The 22,080-nt window shown below is 43.6% G+C and overlaps 1 protein-coding gene and 1 non-coding gene across 5 annotated transcripts in view; both read right to left on the bottom strand.

The window, feature by feature from the left end:
- Prxl2c (peroxiredoxin like 2C) overlaps positions 1-21,751 on the bottom strand; it is a 29,459-nt gene extending 7,708 nt beyond the window's left edge. The window contains exons 1-6 of one of the 4 annotated variants that reach the window (XM_075969366.1): positions 21,403-21,733; positions 21,176-21,244; positions 18,006-18,059; positions 17,747-17,852; positions 10,840-10,971; positions 5,303-6,809 (exon numbers count right to left, since the gene is read on the bottom strand). In XM_075969366.1, coding sequence (XP_075825481.1) covers positions 6,682-6,809; positions 10,840-10,971; positions 17,747-17,852; positions 18,006-18,059; positions 21,176-21,244; positions 21,403-21,594 — 681 coding nt within the window. In that variant the 5' untranslated portion in view covers positions 21,595-21,733 and the 3' untranslated portion in view covers positions 5,303-6,681. Of the gene's footprint in view, positions 1-5,302; positions 6,810-10,839; positions 10,972-11,644; positions 11,854-17,746; positions 17,853-18,005; positions 18,060-21,175; positions 21,245-21,402 lie in introns of those variants that run through there. The other 3 variants (XM_075969368.1, XM_075969367.1, XM_075969369.1) reach the window with 3 other exon arrangements.
- LOC142849166 (U6 spliceosomal RNA) lies at positions 4,403-4,509 on the bottom strand. The gene has a single exon (XR_012910559.1). It is a non-coding gene; the product is annotated as a U6 spliceosomal RNA (small nuclear RNA).
- Positions 21,752-22,080: the final 329 nt, after the last annotated feature.

Raw genomic sequence — 22,080 nt, 5'->3', positions numbered from 1 at the left:
AAAACATTCTGACTTCCTACCTACATTTTTAAGTCATTGTACTAAGATCGGCATAGCATGCAAAATGCTTTTCTTGAAACCAGTTTGACTTCTGTAAGTGCTTTGATCCAGTGTCTTACTGTGATGAATAAGGCTGATGCGTAGCTGCTGGGAGCTGCTCTGAACTCTGGAGCTTCAATTGACTGCAGTCCCCAACCTTCCAGTTCCTGTGAACTAGTCTGCCCCATGCAAAGGGATGCTTGTCACTCATTTCGTGCTTTGTTTTTGAATCAGGGTCTTATGTAGTAGCCCAGGCTGGTCTCATACTCAGTGTAGCTGAGGATGACCTGAACTTCTGGTCCTTCTGCCTCCATCTCCAAAGTGCTTGAGCTGCAGAGATGTGGCATCGTGTCTGGGCATATGCAGCACTGGGAATTTGGGCTTCGTGGGTGTCAGCCACTCTACTTGCTGAGCTATGTTCCCTAGCCTTCTTTTTAAAAATTACATTTATTTGTTTTTGTGTGTGAGTATATATTCACGTGTTTGCCACAGCATGTTTGTGTGCGCCTGCGTGTGTGTATGTGTGTGTGTGTGTGCGTGTGTGTGTGTGTGTGTGTGTGTGTGTGTGTGTATGTTAGAAGGCTGTCAGAGAACAACATACATTACTCAGTTCTCTCATTCCACCAAATGGGTCCCAGGAATTGAACTCAGTTCATCAGGATTTAAGCATAGCATTTGGGAAGCAGAGTAGGTAAATCTATGTAAATTTTAAACCAGTCTAATCCACATAGTGAGCGCTAGGCTAAACAGGGCTACATAGTGAGATCCTGCCTCATAAAACAAAAAAGCAAGAAACTACACACACATTTAAATATATATTTATAAATTTTGTTTATTTGCTTGTTTATTTTGGTTTTTTTGAGACAGAGTTTCTCGTAGCTTTGGGGCCTGTCCAGGCTGGCCTCGAACTCAAAGAGATCTGCCTGCTTCCGCCTCCTAAGTGCTGGGATTAAAGTAAGTGCTGGGATTAAAGGTGTGCGCCACCACTGCCCAGCCTAAATATGTGTGTATGTATTTGTATATATATGTGTGTATGTATGTATACATATACATGTATAATACATATACAGTACACATATATGTATATATAAATGTGTGTATTATATAAAGGATTTTTTTTCTCTGTAACTGCTTTGTTTTCTGGGATCATGTTGTGTGGTAACATAAGTGAAAATGATCCCCATAGACTTATATATTTAAATACTTGGTCCCCAGTGGGTAGACCTGTTTGGGAAGGAGGAGGTGTGTCACAGTGGAAGGCTTTGAGGTTTACAAACCCGTACCATTCCAGTTGGCTCTCTGTCTCACTGTCTAAACGTGACCTCTCAGCTATAGCTACAGTACACGCCTGCCACAACAGTTGCAGGTTCTAACCCCTCTGAAACTGAGTCCCGTTAGATGTTTCCCTCTGTAAGTTCCCTTGGTCGTGACATCTCTGCACAGCAATAAAAAGTAACTAAGACACACCTCTCAGCTATGCACGCTTTTGGTTTGTATCTCACGGGTATATACAATAAACACAATGTCCTTGACCATTTTTCTGGTGCTGGACATTTGGGGCATCTCCAGTTCATAGCTGTGACAGTGTTACAGTTGGCATCCTCCAGCCTCTTGTCTGGCTTCTATGTGAAGCAGACTCTGGAGATGTATACAGTGCTGGGATTACAGGTGTGTACTACCATGCCTGGCTGATTGTGTGTGTGTGTGTGTGTGTGTATGCACATATGTGCGCAGTGCCCAAGGAGTCCTGAAGAGCGTATTGGGTCCTCTGGAGCTGGAGTCACTTGTGGTTGTGAGCTACCTGGATTTGGGTCCTCTGAAGATCAGTGGGGTTTTTTTGTTTGTTTGTTTGTTTTTTGGTTGTTGCTTGTTTTTTGTTTTGTTTTGCTTTTCAAGACAGTTTCTTTGGCCTTGCCATCCTAGAACTAGCTCTGTAGACCAAGTTGGCTTCTGCCTCCCAAGGCCTGGGATTAAAGATGTGCACCATCACTGCCTGGTTCAGTGTGTGATCTTAATATTGAATAATTCTTAACTAAGAATAAAATAAACAGAACAATAAATGTCTACAGAGCTAGTTCCAGGACAGGCTCCAAAGCCACAGAGAAACCCTGTCTCGAAAAACAGAAAAAACAAAGAAAACAAAACAAAACAAAAAAACAACAGAATAAATGTTCTTTAAATGTTTTTATTATTTAGCCTGTTTTTATTTTATTTGTCTGAATCTTGTTTAAATCCAAAATATCATTGATATTTTTCTAGGAACTTTTTTTGTTTTTTGTGATTTAAAAAACACGTAGGCAGTGGTGGTGTGCACGTGTGTACATATGTGTTTATAAACATTACAGTGCATGTGCGGTTAGAAAACAACTTTCAGAAATTGATTCCCCCTTTCTACCAAGAACAGAACACAAGTTTTCAGGCTTGGTGACAAGTACCTTTTCCTCTCTGAGTCATCTCATAGCCCCTAACAATTATGGAGGATTTGGTTTGTTGAGGTTTTTCTTTTGGGGGGCAGAGCCTCACTATATACCTAGGTGGCCTAGAACTCACTATGTAGAGCAGCCTGGCGCAAACTCATAGTGATCTACTTCCTTCTGCCTTCTGAATGCTGGGATTAAAAGTATATGCAACCAAGCCTAGCTAAAATGAATTCTTTAAGCTAAATTGAAAACCATTTTTTTACAAAATGTATGCATGTCAAGAGCCTGTCTTAAATGATCCATCCATCCATCATCCATTCTTTCATCTGCCTGTGCTATTAAGCAAGCATCTACCACCATGTCACAACCCAGCCCTAGAACGCTCTGCTTAAAATGACTATTGATTTTGAAGTAGAACACTACACATCCTTAGACGTTTCTCCATCTACATGGTCAGAGTTCACCTCGGCTGCATGGTAGAAGGTAACTTTAGCAAGTGTTTGCAGATTTCTCGTCTATCCCAAGTCCTCTTGGGGTTCATTCTCTATTTTAAATTAAGATTTTCTTTGTTTCTAGGGATGGAACTCAGGGACCTTGTACATGCTGGGCAAGCATTTTACCATGGAACTACATACCCTTCCCCTAAAACAAAAATCTGAGCTTGATTTCCCCCCAGTGCTCAAGATAACGTGAGACAAATACTGTCAATGAGCTACAGGCCAGCCTGATTGGTTTGTTTTCCTTTATTAGCTACGGGCTGCTGTTGTCAGGGCTGTTGTGCGACTTGTGGGCTAAGAGATCTTGCCTCAGCGTCCTGAGTAGTTGTGACTGCAGTTTAGTTGACTGTTCCTTGCTTTCAGCCATGCTTTTCAAAATCTGCTCTTACGTCATCGAGGTTTTTGTTTGCACAGAGGTTCACTGCAGAAGGTTCCCAGTGAATTCCCTCATGGGGTCATGGCCCATGGGGAATCTGACCGTTCTGAGAAGGTGCAGCCCATGGGTCTCGGACCCCAGGTTGTCTTCAGAGGGTTTCATGCAAGGGTCGTAGTTAACTCTGTTGTTTGAAGTGGCCAAAGAACAGCTTTCTCATAAGCTGGGAAGGAGTTCCTGCCTCCCAGGTGATCCGTGACTTCACACATTGTCATCAACCTGCTTTCAGGTTGTTTGTGGCCCCTCTGGAGTTTCTTGTAAAAAAGGTTCTTCTCTGTGAAATGTGTGTTCTGGATGATGGTTATAATAGTAATTCCACACGGTGTGCAAAGAGTGTATAGGTGAACACAGAGCACCACAAAAATGTTTTAGTTTTGTTTTGTTTGGTGGTATTGTGTAAGAACCCAGTGCCTTGAACATGCTAGGTAAGTACTGAGCCACACTCCCCAGTCCAATATTATTGTTTTATCTACAATTTCTACATTTTTCATAGAAAGAGTTTTAGGATTTCGATTTTAGTATAATCATGACCTGGGTGGGAGTGTGTTTATATAGTTCAGTGTGCATTATAATTTTATAACACACACACACACACACACACACACACACACACACTGCCCAGGCTGGTCCTGGGCTCCAGTGAATGATCCATTTCCCAAATAAGTGAGACTATAGGTGCATGTTACCTGTGATGGTTTAAATAACAATGGTCCCCAGAGGCTCATGTATTTGAATGCTTAGTCACCAGGGAATTGGACTGTTTGAAAGGATTAAAAGGGTTAGAAGATGTGGCCTTGGTGGCAGAGGTGTACCACTGGAGGGTGGGCTCTGAGGTTTCAAAAGCCCATAAGCATTATCTGTCTGTCTGTCTGTCTCTGCCTGCAGATCAGGATGTAAAGGTCTTACAACACCTACATACCACCATGCTTCCTGCCATGATGCTAATGCTTTGAGTCTCTGAAACTGTAAACACATCCCCAATTAAATGCCTTTTTTAAACTGCAGAATTCTACAAAAATATGGAAGGCTTTACAAATCTATATGTTATGCTTGTGAAGAGGCTATGCTAATCTTCTCTGTATCATTCAGATTTTAGTATGTATGTTGCCAAAGAGAGTACTTAAATGCTTTTTTTTTTAAAGAGTTGGGCAGTGGTGGCGCACGCCTTTAATCCCAGCACTCAGGAGGCAGAGGCAGGTAGATCTCTGTGAGTTCAAGACCAGCCTGCTCTACAGAGCAAGTTTCAGAGCCAAGGCTGTCTCGAAGACAACAACAACAAAGAGTCGCTGTGGTCATGGTACCCCTTCACAGACGGCACCACACCCAGCTGTTGCCTTGGTATTCATGTATTCGGGTGGCAACCGTATGCACAGTCCTTATGGATCTGTACCTCCCTAAAGCCACAAATATAACACTTATTTATACTTTCAAATATATAAATTTTGGTTAAAACTGGCAAAAGGGGATCTGGCTATTATTCTTTCTTTTATGCTCAAAATAGAACAGGCTGGGTGTGACAGCATATACCTGTATTAATTCCGGCACCGAGAGGTTGGGGCAGGAGGCTTGAGAGTTCAAGACCAGCCTAGGATAGAGAGGTTTGTGGTTGTTTTAAGATTTATTCCTTACACATTGTATGTGTGTGTATCAGAGGACATGTACGCCATTTGCATGCACATGCTGATGAGGCCAGATCCCCTGGAACTGGAGTTATAGGCATTTGTGAGGGGCCTGGTATGGGTGCAGGAAAACAAACCCAGGACCTCTATAAGAGGAGGATGAGCCATCTCTCAATGGGCTAGGGAAGCCTAAGCCAGCCTATGACATAGTGAGGAATTGTTCTCCCTCACCCCCAAAGGACCCCAGAACAAACAAAATATTCCAAACAAAAAATAGCAAAAAAAATTAATTTTAAATTTAAATTTTTAAATTTATTGATTTAAAACCATGACTGTCCATATATATTTGTGTGAAAATACATTAAATAGTTTTGTGAGTTAATATGCTTATATAAAAGTATAAGGTCATAGTAGTATTACAGTTGCTAAGAATTATCAATATTTTGATTTTGAGATAGTTTTCTTGAGAATTTCTGAGACAAAACTAAGATTCTTAGCTGGGTGGTTGTGGCACACACCTTTAATCCTAGCACTTGTGAGGCAAAGGCAGGCAGATCTCTGAGTTCTAGGTCAGCCTGGTCTACAGAGCAGGAGTCCCAGAACAGCCAAGACTATACAGAAAAACCTTGTCTCAAAGAATAGAAAAAGCAACAACAGCAACAACAACAACAACAAAAACACCAAACAAAAAAAAACTAAGATTCTCCCCTGCTTCCTTTGGTTTTTGAGACTAGGTTTGTCTGTTTAGCCTTGGTTATCCTAAAGCTTGCTCTGTAGACCAGGCTGACCTCCAACTTGAAGAGATGCCTTTGCCTCCTGAGTGCTGGGAATAGAGGTGTGTGACACCACTGCCTGGCCAAAACTAAAATTCTTAAAAAGTAAAATATGACAATAGTTTTCTAAATAAGACAGATTTGGGGGTGAGAAAAGCAGGTATCTAAAAATGTAAGTCTGTTCTAGAATTCCTGACTCCTCCCCACGCACCACCACATCTGGCTGTACATTTATTTGCTTTTTGTTATTTTATTTATTTATTTATTTGGTTTTTAGAGACAGGGTTTCCCTGTAGCTTTTGGATCCTGTCCTGGAACTAGCTCTTGTAGACCAGGCTGGCCTCGAACTCACAAGAGATCCTCCTGCCTCTGCCTCCCAAGCACTGGGTTTAAAGGTGTGCACCACCCATTGCTTGGGCAGGCTGAATTCTTGTCCCATTTCTCAGTGTTAGGATTACAAACCTGTGCCATCATACCTGGCCCATTCTTCCCTTCCTTCATACATGCATGCATGTATGCACATATGTATGTAGTTTTATAGGATTTATTTATCCTTCTTTCATGTGCTTGCCTACATTCATGCATGTTTACCACATGTGCACCTGGTCCCCAAGGCCAGAAGAAGGTGTTGGATATCTTAGAACTGGGGCTACAGACGATTGTGAGCCAAACCTAGGTCCTCTGCAAGAGAAGCAAGTGCTCTTAATCACGAAGTGATCTTTCCAGCCCCCTTCTTATATTATAGTTGCCAAAAATCTTTCATTGAATGGATAATTATAGAGGCTATAAAATTTAAAATGCTTTTTCCTGATGCCTCTCAATATAGTTCTATAGGCACATGAGTTTTGTTTTCATAATCTCATGAAGCCTGGCATTTTGTCTCACGTTTCAAGGGCCCATTCACACATGGATAACTGTAGGTCTGCTCATGAAGTTCACAGGCTGAACTCCCACAAGCTGTAAAACAGAGTTTATGGGCTTGTGATCCAACCTATTCCTGTCTCGGTGCACAAAGTGGATGCTGTTACCTAGAAGAGAACAAGGACAAATGCTGAGGGCAAATGCCGTGCTAGTCTTTAGATTTACTGCTTACCGGGATCAAGGAAGTATTGCAATTGCTAATTAGTCCTAAGGGAAAAATTAATTACCTGGAGTCCATTATACTTCCTATGTAATGCCACCATAATTCTGCATCATGGCAATTAACCATGACAAGGCAATGGTTGAATAAGAGTGTTTCTTAACACATTATGAGCTCTGAGGGAACAGCATCCTAAATTATACCCTTCTATTCAGTTTCAAGTATAATTAAATAAAACATCCAACCAGACAGGCAGAATTTGGAACTAACATAGGTATCAGCTGGGAAATTAAGATCTATTTCCTTAGCATATGCATTAATAAAATAAATCATTTGCTTCAAAAAGTTCACTCCTGGGGCTAGGGGGTGCAGTACTCATGAGGCTCTGGGTCATCCCTAGCACTGCCAAAAAAAAAAAGAGAGAGAGAGCGAGAAGGAAAGAAAAACACTGATTTCATAGAATGCTTTATAACTAACCAAAGAGGTTAGGAGTGAAGGCAGGAAGCCAGCTAGCTACAGTAAACCTAGACACTGACAATCCTATACACTCAAGTTGTAATTTATCGTCTAAATCCTGTTAGTTCCACCTGGAACTCAAAACCAGAATTTTTGTTTGTTTTGAGTCAGGATCTCTCTATTATATAGCACTGGTTGGCCTGGAAATACTATGTAGATTGAACTCACAGAGATCCTCCTGCCTCTGACTCCAAAATGCTGGGATTAAAGGTATGTGCCACCATGCAGCCGAAACCAGAATTTAACTTGAAACATTAGCTCAAAGAACATGGTTTTTGGCATCATGTCCACTGGCCACATCTATAGTAACAGGTTTAATTCTTCATCCCCTGTGGATATGGTGTGACTTATAAGGCATTATTTGAAAGGATTAGGACATGTGGCCTTGTTGGAGTAGGTAAGGTCTTATTGGAACTATGTCAACAGGACCTCTTTGAAGTTTCAGAAGCTCAAGCTAGGCCCCACGTGGCACTTTCTCTTCTTGCTGCTTGACAAATCAGATGTAGCACTTTCAGCTGCCTCTACAGTACCACGTCTGCCTGCATGCTGCCATGCTTCCTGTCATGATGATAATGAATTCAACCTCTGAACTGCAAGCCAGCCCCAATTAAATGTTTTCCTATATAACAGTTGATGAAACCCTGTCTGGAGAGATAGCTCAGAGGTTAAGAGCAGTCACAGCTCTTCCAGAGGTCTTGAGTTCAATTCCCAGGAACTACACAGTGGCTCACAACCATTTGTAATGAGATCTGGTGCCCTCTTCTGGAGTACAGACATACACACAAGCAGAACACTATATATCATCATCATCATCATCATCACCAACAGCTGTTGTTGATGTCTCTACAGCAGTAGAAATACTAAGACAATGGTCAAATGACTCAGTGACATGAGATGAGGAATGGGGTAAAAATCAACAACCCTTTCCTGGTGTGGGAGGGCCTTCTGTATATGTGTTGCTTTTATTGGTTAAGGAATAAAGCTGCTTTTGGCCAGTGGCTTAACAGAGTAAAGCCAGGCGGGAAATCCAAACATAGATGTACAGAGAAGGTAGGCAGAGTCAGTGAGATGCCATGTAGCTGCCACGGAAGGAGACAGATGCCTGGGAACTTTACCAGTAAACCACAAGCCTTGTGGTAAAATATAAAATCATGAAAATGGGTTAATTTAAGATATAAGAGCTAGCTAGCAATACGCTTAAGCTATTGGCCAAGCAGTATTTTACTCTTTTTTCTTTTTTTTTTTTTTTTTTTTTTTGGTTTTTCGAGACAGGGTTTCTCTGTGGTTTTGGTTCCTGTCCTGGAACTAGCTCTTGTAGACCAGGCTGGTCTCAAACTCACAGAGATCCGCCTGCCTCTGCCTCCCGAGTGCTGGGATTAAAGGCGTGCGCCACCACTGCCCGGCGCCAAGCAGTGTTTTAAATAATATAGTTTCTGTGTAATTATTTTGGGTCTGAATGTCTGGGAACAAACGAACAGCCTCCAACAACACCTTCCAGGTCTGGGGATGCAAATTAGTTATGCAAAAATATGGGTCTGGAAGATTGGGGTGTAGCTCAGTGATAGAAGCACCTGTACAGTACACAAGACCCTGGGCGAAATACCCGACACCATGGAGAAAAAAAAGAATATGGAGGCTGGGAGGTAGTGGATTAAAGAATCCCAGCACTCAGGAGGCAGAGACAGGCCGATCTCTGTGAGTTGAAGGCCAGCCTGGACTACAGAGGGAGGTCTAGAACAGCCACAGGTACGTCAGGAGACGCTGTCTCAAAAAAAGAAAAAAGGGGGGGGGGGAGGATGGAAAGGAGCGAGCTCTGAGCTGAGCTCAAAATGGGCTCATGTATTTACTTAGTCATTTATCGGTGATGAGCCTAGGAGACAATGCACCTTCCACTGAGTTACAACTCCAGCTCCAAAGAGCTTTTTCTTTTTCTTTATTTTTTTAAATGATCTAAATTTGTAAGAGATGGGTACAAGTGTACCTGCTACAAAAAACAAAACACTTAGTCAAAAGCAGGCCTTTGAAGAGTCTGGGACTGGTAGACGTGTTAATAACTCACCAGGAGGTACAATTTTAAAGAGGCAGAGAATGAAGAAAAATCTGCCTACGCCAGTGGCTGTTTGGTCTGTTACTGCAGACCGTGAATGTGGAGAAAGTCTGCTTTCCACACTGCTGGCCCAGACACGGTCAATGCGGTTGTTGAAGTCGTGCCTTATGGCAGTCCTCACTTCAGAACGGGCTAACCCTGGTACTGGCTTGCTTTCCAACACTGTGTGGGTCTCTTACTTCAGTCAGCAAAAGTAAAGATTCTTTCATTTACAAAAGGAACTCACCTCTCCAAGCTTGAATAGCAAGTGTTTTTATCTGGGAAGCTATCTGGTCAGGCCCCTATTGAACTTATATTTTGACAGTTCTGTAACTTTAACTGGGAAGCTATCTGGTCAGGCCCCTACTGAACTTATATTTTGACAGTTCTGTAACTTTATTCCATATTCTCATTCCCACTAACTGTAGGTTTTTTGTTTGTTTTGGTTTTTTGCTTTTTAGCTTTTTTTTTTTCCTTTTAAGCCCTGGCTGTCCTGGAACTCAGTCTATAAACCAGGATGGCCTTGAAATCAAAAATCTACCTGCCTCTACCTCCCAACTGTGTCTGTTTTTCTGTCTGTAGATTTTTTTTTTAATGTGTGATAAGGACACAGGTTATCAAAGTGTAGAGACTGGTGACTCCTCAGCCTCAATTCGTTTTCTGGACAAATGGACAGGGGCCCACTGTGGAGCATTCCTATTCCTTTGGGCCAGATGGCTCTGACCAGCCTGGTATCACTGTGCACATCTGGATCCCCCACTTTGTTCATAGAAATTTCCAGATTTCTTCTGAGTGCCGAAGGAACAATGTGGACTAGGATGCAAATCTGAATGTTGTCCTTTGTGCAGCGACCATGCTCGTCTTTGCATTGTCCCAATTTTAGGATATGTGCTGCCAAAGTGAGCACTGAACTCCTTTAAGATTTATTTTATTTTTAATTATGTATACTTGTAAGTATGTGGGGAGGGGGAGGTTGTACACGAGTGTAGGTCCCCAAGGCCAGAAGAGGGCGTCAGATCCCTAGGAGCTAAAGTTATAGGTGGTTGTGAGTCACCTGATATAGGTGCTGGGAACTGAATTAGGTCCATCGCAAGAGCACGCAGTGCTCATAAACGCTGAGCAATTTCTTTAAGCCCCGTTGAACTTTTAGTCAGCAACTCATAGCTTACTCTCTGTGTCCCAAGTCCCTGCCCTCACTCTATAGTGATGAGGACCCTCATCAAACACAGACATCAATACCCAGAAGTCTCTGAAAATGAAAGATGCTCCTTATCAGAGCATGCCCTCTCATTAGACCAGTATCTATCACATAAGGAAGGTGGATGGCTCTTAGACTGCAGAGGGCACTGAGACATAACCTGTCCTTGATGCTCACCTGGACCTAAAATGAAGGTTCCGCCTTGCTGAGCTGGGTCTCCTTGGAAATCAAAAAGCGGGCCAGTGACTGCCCGCCACAGGCTCTGAAGGCTTCCCGAAAGCAGGTTGGACTTTATGTGGGGGCTCTGTCCTGAAATATTGAAAATTGTCTTTAGGTGTTTGTATTCCAATAAGAGGTCAGTCCTAGCAATAGTGGAGAGGGGGCCTGAACTGACCTCCTCCTCTTATCAGGCTGGTGACTACCCTAATTGCATTAGAGAGCATTCAGCAAGTAAGTGTTAGATGCAAAGATCCACAGCCAAGCACTGGCCAACCTCTGGGAGTTCTGTTGAAGAGAGAGAGGGAGGAAGGATTGTATGAGCCAGGGGGACGGGGTCAGGGTCATGACAGGGGACCCCAGAGAGACAGTTGACCTGAGCTCACGGGAGCTCACCGACTCTAGACCAACAGCTAGGGAGCTTGCCTGGAACTGACCTAGGCCTTCTGCATGTGTGTGACAGTTATGTAGCTTGCTCTGTTTGTGGGGCTCCTAGCAGTGGGATTAGGACCTGTTCCAGGTACTTGAGCTAGCTTTTGGGAACCCATTCCCCATGCTGGGCTGCCTTGTCTTGCCTCAAGTTGATGTGCATGCTTTGTTGACTCTCATGGGAGGCCTGCCCCTTTCTGAATGGGGACAGAGGAGGAGCGCATGGGGATGGGGAGAGGGAAGAGAAGAGGAGGGTGATTAATTGTGGTCAGCATGTACAATAAATTTAAAAAACACGTCGGTTCTTGTATAAAACATTCTTTAAAACAAGACTTACTTTAAATTATGTCTGTCTGTCTGTATGTCTGTCTGTCTGTCTGTATCCGTGTGTGATTGTACATGTGCGTGCTGTGCCCACTGGAGGGCAGAAGAAGGTGCTGAATCCCCTTGGGTCCTTCACAAGAGCAGTGCGAGCTCCCAGTGGCTGAGCCATCATCTCTCCAGTCTGGAAGCACTCTGTATTGGGGCCATCATCCTTTCCTGACTCTGCAGCGGAAAGCACAGCACTGAACTTTAACAACGGCTTACCCTGCCGCTGTACCGGCAGAGGCAGTCCTTTTCTAGTATAGTGTAAGACATTTGGCAACAACATCCTTGCTTTTTTTTTTTAATTTTTTTATTTTTTTTATTTTTCGAGACAGGGTTTCTCCGTAGCTTTTTGGTTCCTGTCCTGGAACTAGCTCTGTAGACCAGGCTGGCCTCGAACTCACAGAGATCCACCTGCCTCTGCCTCCCGAGTGCTGGGATTAAAGGCGTGCGCCACCACCGCCCGGCACATCCTTGCTTTCTACAACTGCTAAATGTCCATAACACTGGTCACTGAGTTGGACAACCGAAAACTATCTCCAGTGAAGGACAAACGTGCCAGGAGGGTAATGTCTGCTGAGGACACTGTCTTAAAGGAAGAAGGGATGGACCTGGGCCATCTGCCACAGAGAACATCACTGCAAACTTCTCATTTGTCTTGCTTCTTAGTCTCCCGTGTACACTTGCTTGGTTCCTTGCCACCTCCCCAGAACACAGTCTGCAGAGGCTGTTCAGTGACGGTCAACACCTTGCCTTCCTGGGCCCACGACTAGGCTGCCCTTTCCGGTTTCCCTCACATTAGCTGTGGTAATGTTCTAGTTACTGAGTGAAGGGGTTGCTTCTGGAGCAAGCTCCCAAAACCTCTCTCCAAATCTTGGAAACCTTGGATGGGAAATGACAGAGTCACAGGAGGGCAAGACCTGGGTCTCAGAAGGCTTGATGCCTGTCATCTACTTCTCTTTTCACAGTGACTGATTTTTTTTTCACAGTTTCTGCTCTGTGACTAACATTTCTGCTCCTTTTGAGCTGAGAAACTCAGTCTCTGCTGTATCTTATAACTATTTTTCTCTTATTCTTGCCTTGTTTATGTCTGACTTTTAAAGTTTGATGACTATACAGAAAAAAAAAAACCACTCAGACTAAACTTACCTTCCTCTACTGCATTCTTCTGACTCAGATCAGTTTGGCTCCAGCTACGTGAAGGCGCCTTTATCTACAAGCCAAGCAAGCAGTAACTTGGTGGTGACAAAAATCTACCTGAAGATAATGTCAGATCAGACAGGTGGAAGGCTAAGTTTCAAGATAAGTCCCTATCTAATACAGACGTTAACCACAAGCTTAGGTCGTTTAATTTTTCAAAACTGAGCCAGGCACACGCCTTTAATCCCAGCACTTGGAAGACAGAGGCAGGTGGATCTCTGTGAGCTGGAGGTCAGCCTGGTCTACAAAGTGAGTGCCAGGACAGACTCCAAAGCTACACAGAGAAACCTGTCTCGAAAAACAATTTTTTTTAAAAAAATTGTATTTATTTTATGTATAAGGGTGTTATATATGTCTGCACACCAGAAGACTGTGACTGGTTATAGTGGGATTCCTATAAGCCCTTTTGGAATGCAATGAGTTTTCTTGACTGACTCACAGATTCAAGCAAACAGTCTATGGTGGTTAATGCTAATGTTAGTTTGAGATGGTCTAGAATCATCTGGGAAGGGAATTTCAGTGAAGAACTGTCTAGATGACAGGTTTGTGGGAAATTATGGTTAGTGTATCCACTGTGGGTGGCACCATTCTCTCTCTGGTTAGGGGATCCTGGATTACGTATGAGTAGAAAGGAGGCTGAGCACAAGCAAGCACGCGTTAATTCAAGGCTCTCGCCTTGACTGTGATGTAATGTGACTGGTTGCGGCAAGTCCCTGCAACCTTGACTTTCTGTACTGAAGGCCTATAGTCTAGGATCATGAGCCAAGTACACCTTCTCTCCCTCACGTTGCATTTGGCAGGATGTTTTATCACAGCCACAGAAATGAAACTATGACATAATCACTTAACATTTAGCATAAAATATAAACTTAGCAGATTTATTATTTAAATTTTTATTTTACTTGCATGGGCATTTTGCCTGCACATAGAGCTGTGCACCATGTACATGCAGTGCCCACAGAGGCCAGAAGAGGGCATCAGGTCCCTTAGAATCAGAATTACAGAGGGTTGTGAGATACCTGTGGGTGCTGGGAATGAACCTGTGTCCTTTGAAAGAGCAACCAATATCTTAACCACTAAGCCATTTCCCCACCCTTAGTGATTTAGCTTTTGAATATCCTAGGAATGACTCTCAGAACTGTGAAGAACCTTTCAAAGCATTTTATGAAGTAAAGGGATGGCTCAGTTCCCAGCACCCCAAGTAGTTCACAGTCTGAAACTTCAGCCCCAAGGGATCCAATTCCCTCTTCAGGTCTCCATGGACACTGCACATGGTACATACAGGCAAAATACTCATACACATAAAATAAAAATAAAACTTTAAAAATCACTTTATAAAATCTTTCCAGATGGTACACATGAACACCTTTAATCCTAGCACTCAGAGGCAGAGGCAGGTGGATCTCTGTGAGTTTAAGGCCAACCTGGTCTACAGAGTGAATTCCAGAATAGCTAGGGCTACACAGATAAACCCTGTCTCAAAAAAAAAATTGCTTTATAGAATCTAGTATTTTTCATTTAAAATGTGTGTATTTGCCAAACAGTGGTGGTGAACTCCTTTAATCCCAGTATTTGGGAGGCAGAGACAGGGCAAAAGCATGTAAACTCATCATATTTTTATATTAATCATGGAAGTAAATGCCCCCACAGAACGTATGAAAGCTCTTCACAGACAGGAGAGCTGCTTTGAGGGCAGGACCCCAAGACTGGAGCCTCAGACTTGTGTGAATGTAAATCCACCTAAGAAGAGCATGAACCGACAGTACTCTGTCCGTCAGAGGGGCTCTCCGTCCAAGACAACTGCTCAAGGAAGTGTTTGCCCAGGTTTAATAGCCAAGACTCAGGTCATCAACACTGTTGTAGAAGGGGCCCCTCTGCTACTTGAGCTGGCAGAGCTAGGCAGCGTTGCCTGTGTGGTTTTGTGGACACAAGAAATGCAGAAGTTGTGAGGTCATGACAGCTTGCACCCATGTCCCACAGAGCCACTGGGGCCAGGCAGTGTGTGGCAGGGTCACATTCTTGGCAAGTAGCCGGGCAGGGATGGCAGAGGTGTGAAGGTGAAACTTACGCTGCTCTGGGAATACCAGGATGCTAAAAATGCCAGGGCTGTGGGACATCTGCTAAAGAAAGCCTCAGGCATAAATGATTAAATTTAATTAACACAAGTAAATAAATAAATAAATTTTAAGGAAGCAAGCCTCAGGCATGAAGTGGAGCCAGATCAACAGAAAGGCAACCCGTGCTGCAGACGGTAGAACCGGATGGGTGAGGTGCTTAAGCTTGTTGGGACACTGAGGATTCCACCAGGAGTTCCAGATTTGGGACCTGGAGTTGCAGGATTTGGTGCTAGTCCTGCAGTGTTTGGTCTTTCCTTGCTGTCCTGGTTAGTTTTTGACACAAACTTAGAAACATCTAGGAAGAGATAATCTTAATTGAGAAAAATGCCTCCATGAGATTGGCCTGTAGGCAATCTGTGGGGCATTTCCTTAATTAATGATTGATGTGGGAGGGTCCATCTCACTGTGGGTGGTACCACCCCTGGGCAGGTGATCCTAGGGTGTATAAGAAAGCAGACTGACAAGGCATGGGGAACAAGCCAATAAGTAGACTTCTGCTTCACTTCAGGCCTCCAGGTCCCAGCCTTGATTCCTGCCCTGGCATCCTTCAACGACGACTGTGACGTGGATGTATAAGACGAAATGAGCCCTTTCCTCCCCTAGGTTAATTCTGGTGATGGTGTTTCATCACCACAGCAGAAATCCTTACTAAGAAACCAATTAGCTTTCCTTTCTTTTTTTCTGGAATGGGAGTGTTTACTCTGCACCATTGTATTTTATAAAATTAATAAAATATGTAAATTTAAAATAAGTCTTTCTTTTTCCTTTTTGGTTTTTGACACAGGGTTTCTCTGTGTATCTCTGGTTGTCCTGGAATTCACTCTGTAGACCTGGCTGGCCTCAAACTCACTGAGATTTGCCTGCCTCTGCCTCCCTGAGTGCTGGGATTAAAGGTGTGTGCCACCCCCACCCAGCTATAATATGTAAAATTTTTAAGATATTATTTATTTTTTAAATCCTTCTCATTTTAATTGTTTGGATAAGAATGTGCTATTACATGGAGGCCCAAAAATGTGAGACGATTTCCACCTTGTCTGAAGGTCAGAGAGTTAGAGGTTGCTCAAAATTGTTGACACGTCCTGACGTAGGGTGTGATTACTTGGTCCTTTTTTTTTTTTTTGGTTTTTCGAGACAGGGTTTCTCTGTGGTTTTGGAGCCTGTCCTGGAACTAGCTCTTGTAGACCAGGCTGGTCTCGAACTCACAGAGATCTGCCTGCCTCTGCCTCCCAAGTGCTGGTATTAAAGGCGTGCGCTACCACCGCCCGGCTTACTTGGTCCTTTTGACATTAAGATGGTAGATTCACTATCCCCTGACCAAGGGTCAGGAAATTCAAGCATGCTTCTGCTGCTCCTTCTTTTGATTTTTTTGTTTGGTTTTGGTTTTTCAAGACAGGGTTTCTCTGTAGCTTTGGAGCTTGTCCTGGAACTCACTCTGTAGACCAGGCTGAGCCTCGAACTCACAGAGATCCACTTACCTCTTCCCTCCCTCCCAGTGCAGGAAAATAGGAGGTTTGACCCTGGGAGTGGCTGCATTCAGAATACTTGGTCTATGGCGGATTCACTGCCTAAACAACAGAATGTTGACTTGATGTCTCAAAGTATTGAAGCAAGTAACTATTTGAGTTCTCCTTTGTATCACATGGTCTTTTGTCTTCTTACCCCTGTGGTACTGGGGTATAAAAGTGTATGGAAAATTAAATGTAGATGAATTTCAGGATTCACTGGAACTCCCTCCCAATTCTATCCTATGTTTTCTGTTTTATTATTTCCATTAACGTCTTCATTTTCTTTACTATTTTCCTAATCCTCATGCCCCGACCCTGGTAAGTGGTATCCTTGTTGAAGCATGGGCCCCAACAGCTGTACATTTTCTCCCACTTCCCTTCCCTCCTCCCCTCTCCCCTTTGGCCCTTCCCCCTACTCCCCCCCCCCCCCATGCTTCCAATTTACTCGGGAGATCTTGTCTTCTTTTTTTTGAGAGCTCACAGTTAAAAGCCTGAATCTCAGGGGAGCCTTTGGACTTCTGAACAGTGTTGATACCTTAAATTCCCTGCTGTGGAATAATCCCTTTGTAAACTGTAAAGATTTGTCACTTGAATAGGTTTAATAATACGCTGATTAGAAGTAGCCAGGCAGGAAGGATAGGCTGGGGAACCAAACTAAGAATGCTGGGAAGAGGGAGGGCAGATGCAGAGGAAGCCAGATGAGAAAGCTGTACTGAGAAAAGGTACCAAGCCACGTAGCTAAACATAGATAAGAAGTGTGGGTTAATTTAAGTGTAAGAGCTAGTTAGTAATAAGCTTGAGCTACCAACCGAGCATTTATAATATAAGCTTCTCTGTTGTAATTTCAGAAGCAGCTGCTGGGTATTTGGGAGTTGCTGTGGGACAGAAACTTCTGCCTACAATTCCCTTTGCCAAAATTTTTTAAGATGTATTTTTATTGTTATTATCTAAAAAATAATATGTAAGTGTGTGTGTGCAGGAGCCCTTGGATGTCAGAAGAGGGTGTCAGATTCCTCAGAACTGGAGTTAAAAGTTGTTGTGAGTTACTATGTTGGTGCTGGGACCTGAACCTAGGTCCTCCGCAAAAGCAGCAGGTGCCCTTAATCACTGAGTTCTCTCACCAGCCCCTTTGATATCTATTTTGTCACAACAACAGGAAAAGTATCAAACACAGCTTTGCTATGCATATATGCTCTAGTGTGAGAACACACACGTGCTTGAGAGAACTACACTGTATGTGAAATGTCTTACCTGAGGAGGAAATTTCTTCACCTCTTTTCATTCCCAATCTTTTATAAATTTCTCTCTCAGGATCAACATAGATTTCATGAGAATATCCAGTCAGTTTGCAGAAAGGCTAAAACGAGAGTAATTAGACTTCCTATTAGAACAACTAAAAAGTAATGGCAATCTAAAATTTTTCTGCCAACCGAGACTATACAGGGGCTCAGCAAATGCAGTTTTTATATCTGAAACACATTTAAATGGGGCTTCTCGTCTTGTTAGTTACCTCAATATGATGGTACGATGATTGCCCAATCACTATGAGGGTGACATCCGCTTCCTTTGGGAAAAGAGGGACAAGTGCATATTATTAGAAAGTATGCCTTAAGAACTGAGCAGCTCTTTCGTTTTGTTCTGATGCCACCTATAGGCTTCTAGGAGAATAGAAAACAAAACTCCATGAGTAGAAGGATATATATGGCACAATATTTGAGTAATTCAGATAATTTGTTTTCTCTATGTAAGAATTTCAAGACTTAAACATTAAACATCAAACTACCAGAAGAAAACACAGGGGGAAATTTAGTATAACAATGATTTGGTTCAGTGAGTACAGGTGCTGCTGTCCCTGATCACCTGAGTTCCCATCTCAGAGACCCACAGGTAGGAGAGAACTGACTCCTGCAGGCTGTCTGACCTCCACACATGCACATATAAATCAATAAAGCAGAACAATGAAAGTAAACACACAAGAAGTTGTGTTATATAGCAAAGGAAACAACAAAGACACAACCCACTGACTGGACTAAGAAAAACTATGCAAATTATGCACTTGTCAAGAGACTTAATGGGCTAGGGATCAGGGCTTGTCTAGTATGCATAGGATCTGGATTTGATCTCCAGCAATGAGGGGGTTAAAACTTAGACAGTTCTCAAAAGACAGTAGACATACAAATAGGTAGTAGCTATATGAAAAATTCTTGGGCTGTAGAGATGGCTCAGTGGGTAAAGTGCTTGCATGAGGATTTGAGTTCTATCCCAGAATCCATGCCAGTGCAGCAGCGTGTGTTGTGATCCCAGCAATGGGTTGGAGACAGGTGGATCCTGGGGGTCCCAATTCAGCCAGCCCGTTTAAATCAGCAAGCTCCAGGCCAACGAGAGACGTTACATAAAAAACAAGGTGAATGGCACCTGAGAAACAACACCTGTGGCTGACCTCTGGCCTCACATGAACTTGTACACACGTGCATACGAATTTGTACACTCTCGACACAAAAATAATGATCATCACTAGTCATTAGAGACATGGAAATGAAAACAGCAATTAAGTATCTCTTCACCCCAGGAGCGATGTTACTAACCAAAAAAAGGTAACTAGGGGGCTGGAGAGATGGCTCAGCGGTTAAGAGCATTGCCTGCTCTTCCAAAGGTCCTGAGTTCAATTCTCAGCAACCACATGGTGGCTCACAACCATCTGTAATGAGGTCTGGTGCCCTCTTCTGGCCTGCAGGCATATACACAGACAGAACTTTGTATACACAATAAATAAATAAATACATATTTAAAAAAAAGGTAACTATCAGTGAGGACATAGAACAAAGAGAACCCTTCTGTGGCATTAATGAGAATAAATTAGGATAGACTTTATGAAAACAGTACACAGGCTATTCAAAAAATTAAAGGCAGAGCTACCACATGATCCAGAAATGCCACTAATTGGTTATGCACTGAAATGGGCGTGCAAAGAGACCCCACACTTCTATGTTCACTGCAGCATGATCAACAGCAGCTAAGACAAGGATGCGACCCAAGTGTCTATCAGTGGTCAAATGCATCAGAGGACAAATCCCTATGAAGTAGCATTTCGTGGAAAAGGAGGTTTGTTTTCTTGTCAACTGTGAAAACAGGAAGGACATTATGCTAAGTGAAATAAGCCAGGAACAGAAAGACAAAAACTAGACGATTCTACTTATAATACATATGGATTCAAACAGTCTAACTCATGGATGTAGAGAAGAAAAAAAAACAGTGGCTGGTTACCACAGTCTGGGAGAAAATCATTCAAAGGGTACAGTTTCAGTTGTATATGAGGAAGACGATCATTTCAGAAATCTACTGCCCAGCATACTGACATAGTGACTAGCAACATGCTGTCTATTTCAAAATCACCAAAAATCCATCCCCTTTAAAAGTTCTTTGTATTTTGATATTTGATAGCCTGGTGTGGTAACACACACCTTTAATCCCAGCACTTGGGAGGTAGAGGCAGGTGGATCTCTGTGAGTTTGAGGCCAGCCTGGTCTACAGAGTGAGTTCCAGGACAGCCAGAGCTACACAGAGAAAACCTATCTTGAAAAACAAAAAACAAAAACAAATAAAAAATCAACACCAACAAAAACATCACAGACACACATGGAAATGCAATCAGCCATAAAGAATGAGGTCATGATAAGTGCAGGAAATGGGCGGAAGTGGACATTGGCGTGCCAAGTCAAAGAAGCCACGCAAGACATATATGTCTGTTTTCTCTCACATGCAGGATCTAGGTTTAAATTTCTATGCATGCATTTACGTAGGATATTAAAGTAGAAAGGAGGCTGAGAGGATGAGGTCTGCGATAGAAGGGCATGAGAGGGTAAAGGAATATGAAGATATGTATGAAGACAGCAAAGGAGAAAGTCAGTGTGGCTCTGGAGGAAGGGAGAAGCAGCAAATAAGAACAAAGTATTCACACATGAAAATATAAGAAGACCCATTTGTATGTTCAGTAAATCAACAATGTCAATAATATTAAAAATATTAGGTAGATGTAATGCCTTTACATTGGAAAGAGGCTTCAGAATATTAACATGCAAACTAAGGAAGAGAAGGCCAGGCAGAACAGCTCATTTTTTCCCCTCATACACCCTAACTGATACATGTGTGCTGAAAATAGGCTTTATTTCTACAAATGTCTTCCACTCAGATCTTTCATCCACATCTGGGGACGGGGATGTGTCTCCCATTTACACCTTCTATCCATACATCACATTCACATCTGGATGTCTTCCACTCACATCTTCCACCCACATCTGGTGACCGAAGAAAAACAGGGACGTGGGACTTGGAACTTATTGGCAAATACAAACCTGCACTTCCAAGATATGTCAACATTTTCATATAATGAATAACTGTTGCAAGGAGGAGCACCAAATAACTATTTGAGTTATAAAATTAAAGCGTCAAAAATATAAGGCAGTTGAAGCCTGTGTCTTGTTTTGATTTTGCATTCTTACGCAACACTGGGTTTGACACAGGCAGCTTACAGGTAACAAAAATCATGATGGTTAGTACATAGTCAAGAGGGCGCAAAGGTGCTCATTAGGTCTCTGCTTCACTAGAAGACGGAAGAAGAGGTGACAGCCACACACGGTTCCCCCATCGCACAGGTCATTGCCGCTCACTCAGGAAACTTACTCGGAGGAAGCTCTTGGGGATTTTGGCCAGATCCTCGACATATTCTTTACAGACGTAACACAAAAAATGCTGAAAGGCAACAACAATGCGGAAGAGCACGTCAGCAAGGCAGCAGCCGGGTCTGGAAGGTTCAGGCGCTCGATTCCGGGTGAAGGGTGGTACCCACACGGACCCAGCAGCGGGGCGGCCTCCGGGAGGCCCTTCCCGTCCCGCCCTACCCTGCTCACCCTCACGAACACCACCACGGCCCGACGCTCCCGGAAAAGCGCGCCGAACGACACCCGTCTCCCGGATGCATCCAGCACCGGCAGATCAGCCACGGCAGCTGCCAGGGGCTGCCCGGGTTCTGTGTCCGAGCAGGTTGGGGTCAGGACTGGACCCGCGCAGCCGCTGACCTGCCGCGTCACCGGCGCGGCCATAGCGGGGGTAGGGCGACCGCTGGGGTCCGCCCGGGGCCGGAGGAGGCGTGGCCCAGCGGGATGGGGCGGGGCTGAGGCTCGGAAGCCGATCCACACCGGAGGATGCGGAGTCGCGAGAGTGGACAGGGGCTAGTTCTTAGGGAGCTGAGCCACGCGAGACAGGATGGATCCTTAGGGGGCGTGGACACGAGGGGCGGGGCGGAACTACAGTCGCAGGGGCGGGACGAAGGACTAAGCTCTAAACCCATCTTTCAGTTTTAGTGCCAATGGAGAGGAGCATGCTATGGAAGGTGAAGTTGTGGTAGTACCTCTTTCTACTGCCTACTGAACCTCCCAGTTAAAAACGGGGCTGGAAAGATCACTGGTTAAGAGCGCTGGCTTCTCTTGTAGAGAACCAGGATTCTGTTTCCAGCATCCACATAGCCGCTCGATTGTAACTTCAGTTCCAGGGTATCTGATACTCTATCCCAGCCTCCATAGGCACCG

Source organism: Microtus pennsylvanicus, chromosome 4, assembly GCF_037038515.1.
Source record: "Microtus pennsylvanicus isolate mMicPen1 chromosome 4, mMicPen1.hap1, whole genome shotgun sequence".
NCBI classification, from domain to species: domain Eukaryota; kingdom Metazoa; phylum Chordata; class Mammalia; order Rodentia; family Cricetidae; genus Microtus; species Microtus pennsylvanicus.
The sequence above is the reverse complement of the archived record's forward strand: the minus strand, read 5'-3'. Positions and strand labels throughout refer to the sequence as shown.